Raw genomic sequence first — 13,154 nt, 5'->3', positions numbered from 1 at the left:
ATCTCTTCACAATTTGGTGTCTGACACTCCATCTTAGGAATGCCTTATCACAAGGTGTTAATTGGGGCCACTCAGCCACTTACGTTTCTATTAAACACTGTGAGGGACTTTTCACAAGTACCAAGTTCTTTTTACTGTACGGTGCAAAAATATACAGGACTGGAAATAGACTGGGGCCAGTGTCTGCTTTATCCCGGAGGTGATTAGCATTTGCAGTCTTTCTAGAGGGCAGAAAAGGAGAACACCTTTCGAAATTCCATCGCATCTCCCAATACGCTCGGGTTCCTTGGGGTTGAGGCGGGGGGCGCGCAGACCGGGTTAGGGGTGTCCTAGTCCTCCTCTCCCAGTCTGAGTCCGTCATCTACAATAAACACACATTAACCAAATTTCAAGGCTTTCGCTTCCAGCTCCAGTAAAATTCGGGGCGGTTTGGGCAAAGCGTTTTCAACAGGTATCGTCGCAGACGCGGGGCTAGAGTCCGAGACCCCAAGGTCACAGGCGGCGCGAGAAGGACTCGGAACCGGGAAGGGCGGTGGGAACTGGAAACCGCAGAGAAGCGAGGTGCGAGCTCTCGGCGGCCTTAATTGGGCGCAGAAGGGGAGGAGGGCCGGGCCGATCGCTCGCCTCCCAGAACTAATCCTCTTAGCAGCTGCATTTCCGCGCCACGCAGTTAGCAGAATGACACTCCCGGCCAGACCTTTACCCCGGGAGCGTCGGGAGGGGGCTGGAAAGGATTGCAAGCCGGGCCAGAAGCCGTCTGCAGATAAGCGCGGCGGGATGTCTGGCAGGGGGACAAAGGGCCCTTCGCCGCACTCCTTGGTTTAACTCTTCCGAGGGCCCAGGCCCCTCCCGCGGATTGAGAGCCGAAAAAGTGGAGGTAAAAGCTAGGCAACCGGTTCCCCGGCCGCTGCTCGCAGAGCTGCGTTGCGCTCCCGCCGCATCCCTAGCGGCCCGGACCGCAGCTGCCCCCGCGGCGGCGCCCGGGGCTCCGGGAAGAAGGAAGCCGCAGGTGGCAGCGGGGGTGGGGGCGGCCCGCTCCCGCTTGGCCTCAGGGATCCGGAACTCGTGGGCGCCCAGAGGGCCGCGAGGGTGCCCAGGGAGCCCATGTGGATCCGGGGATGGGAGACCCCAAGGAGGTCCAGGAGAGGCCCGGACGCCAAGGGCTGGGGGTGGAGGTTTCCTAGGCCCGTATCAAGCCTGCTGTGGGCAATCTTGCATCTCGGCAGCAACCCTCCTCCCCCCTCCCCAGCTCCAATCCCCATTGTCCAGACTTCCCAGTGCGGTGAGGAAATAACCCCATTCATCTACAAGGAAAAAAGATAAACAAGAGCATCCCCACCCCCTCAACGAAGACACTGTCCACTTAGAGATTCTAGTGGTGGGCGGGGGGAGTGGGTTGGTGGGACAGGGTTCCTGCTGGAGGAGGGTGGAGGAAGAAGCAAACTAAGATTTTTGAAACAAAGATGAAAACCCATAGTACAGAAGACAGGGCTATGCCTGTTCCCTTAATGAACCACATTTATTAAAAATGACTATGACTGTACATAAAAATCCAAGGTCTCTAGAAAGCCTATAGGAGCTGGGGCGTCAGGTTTCTGTTTCCTCACATTACCAAGTTGGGAAGTGGGGGTGGCGGAGGAAGAGGATGACATGGGGGTTTTCCTTAGCACATTTCAAGTTAGTACAGTAGCTGAATACATTCTTAACTAAGAAGTAAACAGAATATTCCCATACGTTGTGGGGATGACGAAACTTCCCCTGCTCCTGCAGCTGTGGTCCGGTGAATTGCAAATTCTTTAAAAAGCCAAAGCACCAATTTTACATAATCTCGTATACCTACATAGACTATTTGTACAGTATTTTCCACATTATTCTACAGTGTATCTAAGCACACAACTGTACACTTTAAAACTCTCCGTTTTTGTTTGTTTGTTTTCTGGTGCCCCCCTCCCTTGCTGTCTCCTAAGTCCTACAAGCCACCCAGGCACACAGCAGAGGCCTAGTACATGAGGCGATCCTGGACTAGGGCAAACGGCTTGTTTCAAAAGCCTGGGAAGAATCAAAGTCAGGTCAAACCAGCACCTTCACAAAGTTCTTGCCTCCCAGGCCTAAGATCTTTTGTCCCTAGCAGAAAGTTAACAGCAAAAGTCCCTTGTTGAAGGTTAAGTCCCACCCTTCTATTCCAGAAGCAAAACATCTTGCCACTCTGGGCTTCTATTTGCCTACAGATTTACAAATAAAAATGAGAACCAAAGCTTTCAACACCTTTGATGGCACTAGGCACTCAATCTTCACAGCCCAGTTCTTTGAATGTCTAGTGTCTCCAATAAATAAATCCATAACTTTGAATCACCTTCAAATTTAAAAACACTTGAAAGTCCTCCATTAATTTTATTAAAAAAGAAAAAAATGCTAGGCTTGTTTCAGTTACCTGAAGCAATCAAAAAGCTTTGGCACCTTCTTTTAGAGAATTGCACAAAACGGGATGCATCAGGGTGGAAGGCAAACGTCTTTTTGGCAACCTAGACAAAGAAGACAACAAAAAAACACCACCAAGTCCATCGGCAAAAAGTTAGCTCATTTTGACGAGGTTAAAATAACTCTTTAGGGAGTCGTGTAAAAAGCATAATACCCCCCCATGCCTTTTGAGGTGTCTTTACTGTACTCTTCAGCATTGATATCCTCGCACTTTATGGAGGGAGAATTTTCATTGCTAGAGGAGCTAGGAGACAGCCGCCTTCGCTTACAAGCACTGGTGTACACCCCTGAATCATTGGAGTCAAGAGACTTGATGGACGGGGGTGTCTCTATCCAAGAAGAGCTAATTTCTTCTTTGACTTTCTCCTTGGAGAGCTGATCTTCAGAGAACACAGGGGGGCTTGTTCTGGAGGTCCACGGGAGTCCAGCTGCCATCTTCCTTTGATAAGAACCTCTACCTCCCCACCCTGCCATTGCAGGGAAGGTGGGGTCGGGGTAATACCCCAGGGCATGGGATGTCTGGAGGGGCAAGGATTTAATACCATATGGGAGCAAGGTGCTGGAAGTATATTCAGACTCATAGGAACCGATGTCTAGTTTGTTGGTCCCAGGTTGCTGGACAGGTGTGACAAGCCATCGCTGGGGAGGGTTGGCCACCTCTTCGCTCTGTTGGGGTGAAAGGAGGCCGTTGGTCTGTGGCACGGTTCTCTCGCCATTATAATATCGGGCTTGAGGTAAAGTGTTGACAAAGGGCTCCGGGAAGAAGGACTGAATGCCGTACCGACCTCCAGGGACAATCTGATGGGATCTAGGAGAATCCGTGGGAGATGGAGTTAACCTGTCATTTTCGGAAGCGGTGTACATGCTACAATATAAAGAGAAACACTTAAAAAAAACCCCTAATGTTGTCCCCAAACAATCTACCTCCCAGAAATGAAGAAGGCTCTAGAGCAGGAGTGCTGGTCTGTTGAGTGGAGGGGTGGAGATAGTAGGGATGCACTTGCCCATTTTAGCTGGACTTCGCTCATTGCGGCCAAATTTCCCACCACGGAAGAAAAAGCTTCCTCCCAGGCATTAAGCATTTAAACTGTAGAAAATCCATCTTTGCAAGTCCTAGAACTTGGAATAACTTGGAGCAACTCTCCCTTCAGTGGTAGGGAAGGAATGCTGGCCATGGTGGGTAGAAATCCCAGATTTAAAAGGCATCTGTGGGGCCTTGCTGTTTGATGTTGTGAAAATGACATCCTCTTAGTGTCAGGTTTTTCTTATGTAAAAAAATGAGAGGGAATAATAATCCCTGCTCCTGAGAGAATAAAAAAACTGGGATCAAATGGAAAGGAAGGCATATAAATGCAGATTATGAAAATTTCAGATCTCCACTCAAATGTTAAAAAAAAACTCCTCATTTTTAATCCCTTAACATTTCTTTAGAAATGAACAAAACCCTTCTGTGAAAATTCTAAAGCAAGATTAGTCAAGGCCAAAAATATGCAAAAATAAAAATAGGCAAAAATCCCAACCGCGAAAGCTCTTCCTAGAATATGGTCTCAAGAAAGTGTCTGATTATATATGTCTTGTTCAAAGATGACCAGGCAAGGAAAAATAAAGGTGCACTTACGAGTCATAGTTGTCCCTGAAGCCTTTTGCAAAGGGGTTGTGATCAATCTTTAGTTGAGTTATCTAGACAAGGGAGAAAAAAACAGTCATTGAGTGTTTTCTGTCTCACGCTGGACTGAGCTTCAGGGATTCTTGGGCACCATGGGGCACTCACATCGGTGTTTTGGTAGGCAGTCACTGCAATGAACTGCGTTTCTGAGAAGATGAAGGTCTGAGTCTTGGAGGGCTCGTTCAAGTCCTCCACGCCATCTTCTGTGACTTCAACGATGTGCAGTCGTGGTTGGTACTTGTGTAAAGACTGTAAGACTATCATCTGCAAATGGTACAGAGAAAAGAGCTGCCAAATCGAAAAAGTAAAGTCGATTTTGACAAATTCTGTATTTTGGAATGCCACTCCTGCTTGCTCCCCAGCAACAGCTAACTTTCTATTGCCATTTTTGAAACTTAAAACATAGCTGGGTATGTGTGTTTAAATAAACACTCTTGCCTCTTGGTTTCCTAAGTCGCCAAAAGTTTTCAGTATTTCTGCTCCTAACAGTTAACTCACTGTTACTGAAATCCAGCAGGAAAAATAATAAATAAATAAAAATGAGAAAGGTCAAAAAAAAAAAGACCAGAAAGAGGCAAGCAACAGGTACCTGCAAATATTACAAATACAATGAAGAGTATGGAAACTCATTAGAAAAGAGATCCACAGCCAGAAGACACCACCTCCTCTGTCACCCTACCTGGGTGTTGTTGTTATTTGCGCCTTTGTTATTGGTGAGTTTTAATTTCCCAAAGGAAATCTCCTGTCTCATCCAGTGGGAACCAGTATTAGGAGACTCTGGGTGAACATACATTTTGTTGCCTAAGAGAAAGTGAAACAAAACACAAAACCCAAGCATAAAGGGCTGTTTGCAAGTGGAGGTAGGGGAGGGGTATTTACTACCTATGGGCAAGATTTAAGAGCTAGATTTAGAACATGTCTCCCATCATTAGCAGTTTAAGAAGGCCAGTGGAGACCAACTAGACACTACTGATTCCCCTCCCAGGGCCCCCGTGCTTCCAGCCTTCCTTGGACAAGGTAAAAATGGAACCAGTAGGCGATGCCTCTTGAAGGTTAACTTGGGGGCTTCTGAAGCTAGACAGGCAAGATCTGATGGAATGTGGTTGGATTTTTATGGTGAACTCAACCTTGGGGAGGCCTCTTCTCAAGTGAAGATTAGAATGCCAGATGCCCTTGCCACCTGGAGAGTTTACAGCAATTCCTTTCTCAAAGGTAGGGATGTGGAGGGAAGGGCTAGAGTAGGGTCATGGTTAAAATTCTATATACTGGTAGGCAAGAAGTCTGACTTAGCAATTCTCTCCCTTAATCAAACAATCAACACAAAGAAACTCCTAACACTTCCAGGCCCCGGATGTGGAGGGAGGGATGTGAGATTTAAATGTGTGGTGTCTTGAGTCGGGGGCTCCCGCCGATCCACCCTGCCCAGGCCCTTTCTCTCCTCACCCTGCATGTTATTGTCGGCTTTTCCGCAGGTCACCCATTTGCCCCCCTGGAAGCGCCAGTGGTTGGGGTCCGCCAGCACCACTTCTACGAACACGTTGTAGTGGGCGGTGGGATTGAGTCCGTTTATGTTGAAACTCAAGAAAGGAAACATGCGTCTGTGCAAGGGAATAGAACCAGTAAATCGGAACGCCCGGGCACAGGCCCACGCTTAGACGACATTTAGAAGTCTACAGACGAACAGAATACCGGTAGAAAAGTGGCCCTCACTACGTAAAATATTCTTGAGTTGGCAACTCTCGGAACATCTCTTTTCTGAAATAATTTGCCCCAATCCCCGCCCTTCTGCACCACTCACTCAAGTTCTTGACCCTTTCAGATGCTCATTTATTTTCTTCCACGATGTTTAAAAATCATTGTTTTTTACATGTACAAGTGCCAGAGAACATTAAATTGTTCTCGTAAAAAAAAAATTAGTTCTACTGGTAAGGCTAAAAGTCCCCTTGGGACGTCCCTCTCCCAGCACCCACCCCTCACTTTCCCCAGAAGTAACCACTGCCCGCAGTGGGATGTGTATCCGAACTTTCTCAGGCCTGGGACCCCAGCCCCGTCTGACTCCAGGGTCCGGCCTAACCTACTACCCGGACCAGCCCCCGTTGCCGGCGCTCTTGTCCTCGCGCTCGTCCCCCGGATGCGCCCCGCGGAGACCCTGGCGCCTAAAACTGCGGGAGCCCATGTCCTGTGCTCAGAGAGGGTAGCCACCCCTGGAGCCTTCCCGCATCCGCGGCTCCTCGCCCGCCTTCAGGGACCGGCGTACCGCCGGCCGGGCGTACCTAGGACATCCAGCTTTGTGGACAAGCCCCAGTTTCCATTTCTGTCTCCTCCTCGTCAGTCCAGGTGAGGGTGACGAGAAGGAAGGGGGGAAGCAGCCGTAGCCTTAGCGCCCTGCACAAACCGCCGGTGCGCGGACGGGAGGGACATCGGACTGGAGATGCGGAGTCCCCACTGGCTGCGCACGGAAACTCACTCTCCCAGCCAAGAGCGGAGCGGGCGGGCGGCGGTCCCCCATTCCCGGCCACCCTCAGGACCACACAGGTCCTCTCTGCCCCCGCGCTTCGGGGCCCCTCCGCGCTGCGCTCACCTGCCCTGCTTCGTAATGATCATCTCGGTTTGGTGGCGGTGGAATTTGAGCCACAGAGGCCGGTTGCACAGGTAGACGTGGGCGCGGAAGCCGGAGCCGGGAACCCCCAGGCCCCCCAGTCCTCCGCAGGAACCCGCGGCTGCTGCCCCGGAGTACGGCCCGTAGAGCGGAGCCCCCTGGCCGTACTGATAGGCGCCCGGGCCGCCTCCCCCGCCGCTGCCTCCCGCGCCGCCGCTCGCGCCTGCTCCCGGGCCGAACTGCGCCCTGCCGGGTGGGCACACGGCCGCGGGGAAGCCGCCGGGGGGCAGCATGGAGCCGTAGGGGTAGCGCGCCCCGTTGGGAGCCGGGTACACAGATCCGTGGGGCGCCCCGGCAGCCGCCTGGTACGGGAACAGCGAGCAGGGCGCGGCCAGCTCGGAGCCCTGAGGCCCGGGGGACTGGAGGTAGTAGCGCTCCGAGCTCAGGCTGTCCATGGAGTAGCGCGCGCTGGCGGCGGCGGCCGCGGCTGCGGCAGCGGCGGCGGCGGCTGAGGGCAGCTCCTCCTCCCCGCAGGGGGAGCCCTTGCGGCCGTCCGGGGGCCCCGGCTTGGCCACGGCCGCGGTGCCGGCAAAGGCGTCCCCGGCGTCGGCGTCACTGAGCATGGCCGCGGGGGCCCCCGCACCGGCGGTTGCGGGCTCCCCGCTCCCTGCCTCACACGAGAGGCTGCCCGAGAACTTCTTGGGCGCTTTGTCTAAGTCCAGCCTCTGAGGCGAGGGGGCCGCTCCCGGGAGGTGGCCGGCGCTCCCGCCGCCACCGCCTCGCGCCCCCTCCAGCGGGTAGAAGTGCGCGCCAGGCAGGTTCACCGAGCTCACCAAGAGCTGCTCCCCTAACTGCATGCTTTGCAGAGCGCAGACGGCAGCTGGCTGCTTCCTCTCCGGCCGCGGCCTGATTATAAAGGCAGGATGAGGGAGCCAGCGCCCTCTTCCGAGGGGAAGGTAACTTCCCCTTCCTCCTGTGCCGGGTTACCCACCTGGCGACACGCGGACCGCTAAGGCGCGCACTCGCGCGTCCCGAACCCAGCGCCCTTTCCACAAGGAAAGGGCACTGAATTTGAAGGCAAGAGGCGAAAACTGACCGAGAAGCCCTCTCCTTTTCCTTCCGCGTCTCTTTTGCCTCTCTGCACCTCCACCCTCCTCCCCCGCACACACGGGAAGAAGAGGTCTTAGCTCTCTCTCCCCATCCACCCACCAGCGCTACTAGCCTTTCTGCCTTTCTCGACTGAAAAACTATCGGTCAAGTTGACCACTTGGAAAGTTGCAGGCTGTCATTGGCTGCTTTATATATGTGAGGCCAGGGAGGGGCTTCGCGGCCCCAGAGCCTCGGGACCCTCCTATTGGCTGGTGGAGGTGACAGTAATTCAATTAGGCATTTACTAATTGGATCGAGTAGCCTGCGACTTTCTTTTCCTTTAGCTTGATTTTATTTCTTTTTCTTTCTTTCTTTTTTCTTTTTCTTTTCTTTTTTCTTTCTTTTTTTTTTTTTTTTGAGACTCAGTCCTGCTGTGAGAATCAATCCTGGTGTCTGTAATTCGCTGGAATTTAGTGGAACAGGGTTTGAGGTCTCCGTAGCAGGGTCATCACAGCGCTCTGAGCCGGGGGATGCGAGGGCGCGAGCAGGTTCTAGAGGCCGGAGGCAGAAATGTTCTGCAAGCTGACAGCCTGCAGGGAGGCACCGGTCTCTGAGGGTGGGGATCTGGGACGACCTGGAGAGAGGCCCAAGGAAGTCTCTTCCCTCGTCGGGGGCTGGCACACTTTCTTCCCGATTGGAGAGGACTCTCTGGCCTTCGACAAGCAGGAACCACTTTTTGTTCGGCCCCACCCTTTTACTCAGTGGGAAGTGTTTGTGGAGAGGAACCCGGCGTTGGGCTTTTGGGATTCCAGGGGTGGCGAGAGCACACTGCAGTCCTTGAGGACAGAAGCCGTCAGCTTATGAATCAGAAGCCCCGGTGGGGTGGGATACTGGGAACACTCTCATCCCCATGCCATCACGCCTGCTTTCAGGAGGCAATCACTTTTACTCCCCACAATTTAAAATCCACGCTCAGTTTCCCTGAATCTCGGATCCCACACCCTCCCATCTTCAGTTGGGCCTGACACCGAGAAACAAAGCAGCCTCGCGGTTAAGATTCCCTGTGCCTCTCCTCTGCAGCGCAACACAGAAGGTGGAATAATTAGTGAAATAATCAGTTTGATATGGAATTAAGCCCTTTTGCCCCAGCTGCCTGTTTCTCCACTGCGTTTTTGCAGACAGCAGAGCAAGATGATGCCGTCCTATTGTTTATTAATACCCGCACGTTTCGTTGCGGGTAAGAAGCCTGAACATTTGCTGTTAATAAGCAATTACAGACGCGGCTTGTAATCGCTCCGGGAGCGCGTTTTCCGGCTGAGAGGTCGGGACCCTGCTTCCCCAAACCGAACGCGATCACACGGGAAACTCTTCACCCGCAACACGAGGCGGTCGCGGGATTCGTTGAGCGCGCACACGCCGGTGCAGAACGGCTCGAAGCTTTCCAACCTAGGTTCAAACCACAGCAGCATCGATACTGGCACGTCTGAGTTAGAGTGAAGCGGCTCTTAATGCACTCGGACGCGGTTACCAGGTCTTCGCGGTAGTGGAAACAGGGAGCGCGCGAAGGTTTTCAGGGTCAAGGCCCAGCCAGGCGGGGGAGAGAGCAAGTTAGGCGAGTGGCCCGGGTGGGGTCCTCGCAGGTCCAGGCACAGCAGCCCAGGAGCAGATTCCTGGAACGCTGGCACGGAGCGCGCTCAGCCTAGCACTTCTCCCGTGTCGTCCCACCAGTTTAGTTCGGGTTCGGCTTGGCTCTCTGCTCTGATCACCCCACCGTCCACTCCCACCTCGTCGGCTTTAGATTTCTTTTGACTCAGGGAAGTCTTGGAGAATTGCATTTCTCAAGTACTCTGTGCTTTTCAAGACTTCAAGATATTCAACGTGGAGGTTCTGTGAGCAGGACTCACAAGATCAAGAGCAAGGAAAGAAAGGGCAGCTTGGCGGGGGAGCCCGGGCTAGGGGATCTTGTTACCACTCAGGGCTCTTCCACATTAGCCTTGACCTGAGCTGCAGGATGTTTGAGGAAAAAGTAGGAAGGAGATCAGATCTCACGTTTTTGGAGACAGATTGGCTGGGGTTAGATCGCAGTTTTGCGCCTGACCTCAGCGAGACAGCGGGCCTCGGTGTCCCGAATTGCTTTCGAGGAGGCCAGGGAAGCTCTGCGCGTGGCAAAGCGCCACTGCAGGCAACAGGCATCGCTCCGACCCACTCTGGCGCAAATAACGCGAGCCAGCTGTCCCCTGCGCCACATCAGAAAGGCTTGATTTTATTCCAGCCACAGAGCAAGCTCTTGAAAACGCGTGGGTTCATTTGAGTGCTACCTAATTATGAAATATATACAAGGTATGTGTAATTAGGATTAGTGTTGATTCTTGAGGCGGGAAATTGCAGTTTATATCTCCCCACCTCCCCAATATAGCTATCCTTTTGCCCAAAGTTGAACACATTTTACAGGTGGGGAAACAAAGAGAAGTTCAAAGAGAATAAAAATTCGGGCTCTACAAAACCGCTCTGGGGCCCGGATATTTGGAACATGGAAAATATACCCATAATTTATATTACATTTATAGATATATATTACAAATTACTTTTGAACATAATGAAAAGCACTGTTTCAACTAAAGATGATTTTTTTCTGACTGCGTAGAGATAAAGAAATCTCCTTTAATGGTTCTTCTGTATTAATTACATTGTTATTACGTATGGAATATATTAGTCTAAATGCCTGGAGAGTTATAGATGAACAAATCTGTGACTGATTTCCTACTTGAAATGGGCTTTCCTTTTGCTGGCTCAGTTTTACTGATAACCAGGGAAAGAGGCATAAAAATTATTTTTGCACGTCCTAGTCGCACTTTAAAATGTAATCACTCTTTTCCAGAAACAGGAACAGAAAAGAAAGCTAAAGCAGTGGCTTCAGTGAACAAGTCAGGCAGCACCCTCCTTAGACTGGGTGGGCAAATAGCACAGCCTTGCAGCCTGTTTCCTGTTTGATTTCAATTACACCCCAAGCTTCATGAAATCCAAATGAAACATTTATTGAAAGGTGCCTGGTTTTATGTGGCTCAACTGACAGTGTATGGGAATACATTGAACAAAAACATCAACACTAGGGAGGAAACGTGGAGAACGCTTGGAACCCCAGACCCAAGTGCTGGCTGGATTAACTCAAATCTTGCACCATTCAGCCTGAGACTGGAGGGAGCAGGACCCTTTGAAAGCTACAAGGAAGCCAAGGTTACGCCTGTGTGTGAGCCTTAAAGGTCTTATGCTGTATTGTCTTGAGCAATAATACCAGCTTCATTCTACTGTCTTAAACTGATAACACAAAGTTATTGCCAACCTGGCCAGAGCACCTCTTCACCCCTTTCTCCCCATTAAAGGTAACCAATATCAGTGCATTCAGCTTTTAAAGGCAAAACTGAGAAGCATTTGGCTGTAAGACGGTATTACATAACAGATACATACAAACGTATGAATAAATTACAGGGGTGAGTTATAAATGAGTGCAGTGAGAAATGATTTACTTCCCCTCCCTGCCACAACCAAGGGGGCCCATATAAATGTCCCAATAAATTCTATTATTTTCACCCCCACTAAAAATGTGTTATCAAAACACTGTCCGTGTTATTCAAACACTTTGTAAATTCTGAGCAGATTTGCTGCCGGTTCTCCTTTTAACCCTAGGAAAACATTCCAACGTTAACCGGTCACCAGCGCTTCGCCTGGACTCTGGGCAAACGTCAATGGGATTTTTGTGGTGAGTTGGTCCTTTTACTATTTATCTATGGCCTTTTCTTTGTTGATGTTACATTTTATTTCGCCATCGCGGGTTCACTCTTTGGCCCTTTGTTCTCTGATGGCCAGATTCCCACCTCCACTAGGCTTTCTGAAGGGGGAGGGGGCTTCCATCACAGTAAGGTTGTTCATGTTCAGATTTTTTTTTTTAAGAAAATGTCCTGTGAGATAATATTTTTAAAGAAAGTGTCCATTGGCCAGGACAAGTAGTGTTGATTGTGCTGAGAACAGCAAGATAGTCCCACCAACAGTTTCACTTTTTATAAGAATTTGAAATCACCGTGACCCTGAAATAGACTGATCACTTGCTTTAAAAGAAATCCACACGTGTCCACAAATGAGTGAGGCAAAGGGTTATATTAAACCCACTGTATTTTTCAAACAAAACGACCAATTTAAACTATTATCTTCAGCTATCAATCTATGTATTTTGATTGCTAAGTGCAGGTGTAGTTCACTGTTAAAATATGAGGAGGTGGGGGTTGGGGAATGAAAGTTAATTAAACATACCAAAAGTTGCTTATTACAAAAAATATGTTATCTTAAACATTGGATCAAGAATCTTCTTTGTGTAAGTATTTTTTAAACTGCAAATGAATTCCTGGATTTAACTGCTGTTCTATCATCATCATCATCATATTTATGGAAGTTACAGATCCACATAAATAACAAGAAAGGCTACATGAGGCAAAATAAAGTGAAATACTCTCAAAAATAAAGTAGGGGAATGTTTGGCTAATCATTGCTACACTAAAATATGAGTTATATAGGGCTTTCCCTGTCTTGCTTACTTTTGTACCTCGAAAGGCCTGACTCTTAGTAGGTGCTCATCTCTTAATTGAAAGAAAGGGGTTACTAAATCTTCAGACTAGAACAGACAAAATAGCCCAAGGACAGTGTCAGGGCTCAGGCTTTATAACCATGGAGATGAAAGTGAAAGGTTTTTTTTTCTAAAAGAAAAAGAAAACACAGATCTTCCTAAACTAATGGACCCGGCATTTTCACCTTTTTTAGATTCTTAAAAGATCTTTTAAATCTTTTTCTTTAGACCTTTCTTAATCCAGAGCTCTTACATTATTACAAGGCTTTCTGTATGCATGTTAATGTGGACATTCTTCCACAGGAAAACAGAAAAGTGAATGCCAGAATTGCAGGACAGCTGTTGATGGGAACAACCACCATGTAGCCACTGAGAAATATTATCCTGAAATCACTTGCACATCACTAACAGGGTCAGCAGAATCAATGGAAATTAATGTTTCAACAGAAGGCACCTCTATGATGCAGGTGTGGCAGGATGTCTACACAATAGGTGGGCAGAATCAAATCCTGTTGACCAGAGCTTCAGGTGACATGGGCAGCTGGAATCTCCCATCCAGGCCCGAGGTGAGAAAGGGGGAGAGGGGAAGTCTGGGTTGGGGAGTTCTCAGAAGAACGTGTTAAGCCCTTAAGATAACCAAGGAAGGAGAGTGAGAGGGAAGGAGGAGGGAAGGAAGGTCGACAGGAAACAGAAACCAAAGAGATCAT

General features: G+C 49.8%; 1 protein-coding gene across 2 annotated transcripts; it reads right to left on the bottom strand.

Annotated features, from left to right (window-relative positions):
- Nucleotides 1–1,937: 1,937 nt before the first annotated feature.
- On the bottom strand, nucleotides 1,938–8,012 carry EOMES (eomesodermin). Of its 2 annotated transcripts, none has more exons than XM_004279670.4 (6): nucleotides 6,726–8,012; nucleotides 5,588–5,742; nucleotides 4,824–4,945; nucleotides 4,250–4,408; nucleotides 4,097–4,158; nucleotides 1,938–3,343 (listed from the first exon to the last, which is right to left on the bottom strand). In XM_004279670.4, the coding sequence occupies exons 1-6, from the start codon at nucleotides 7,598–7,600 to the stop codon at nucleotides 2,605–2,607; spliced, it is 2,112 nt and encodes a 703-aa protein (XP_004279718.1). In that variant the 5' UTR covers nucleotides 7,601–8,012; the 3' UTR covers nucleotides 1,938–2,604. The 2 variants fall into 2 exon arrangements, with proteins under 2 accessions (XP_004279718.1, XP_004279719.1); XM_004279671.4 differs by having other exon boundaries at nucleotides 1,938–3,286.
- Between the last annotated feature and the right edge of the window lie 5,142 nt (nucleotides 8,013–13,154).

This window comes from Orcinus orca, chromosome 10 (genome assembly GCF_937001465.1).
Source record: "Orcinus orca chromosome 10, mOrcOrc1.1, whole genome shotgun sequence".
In the NCBI taxonomy this organism is placed as follows: domain Eukaryota; kingdom Metazoa; phylum Chordata; class Mammalia; order Artiodactyla; family Delphinidae; genus Orcinus; species Orcinus orca.
The sequence above is the reverse complement of the archived record's forward strand: the minus strand, read 5'-3'. Positions and strand labels throughout refer to the sequence as shown.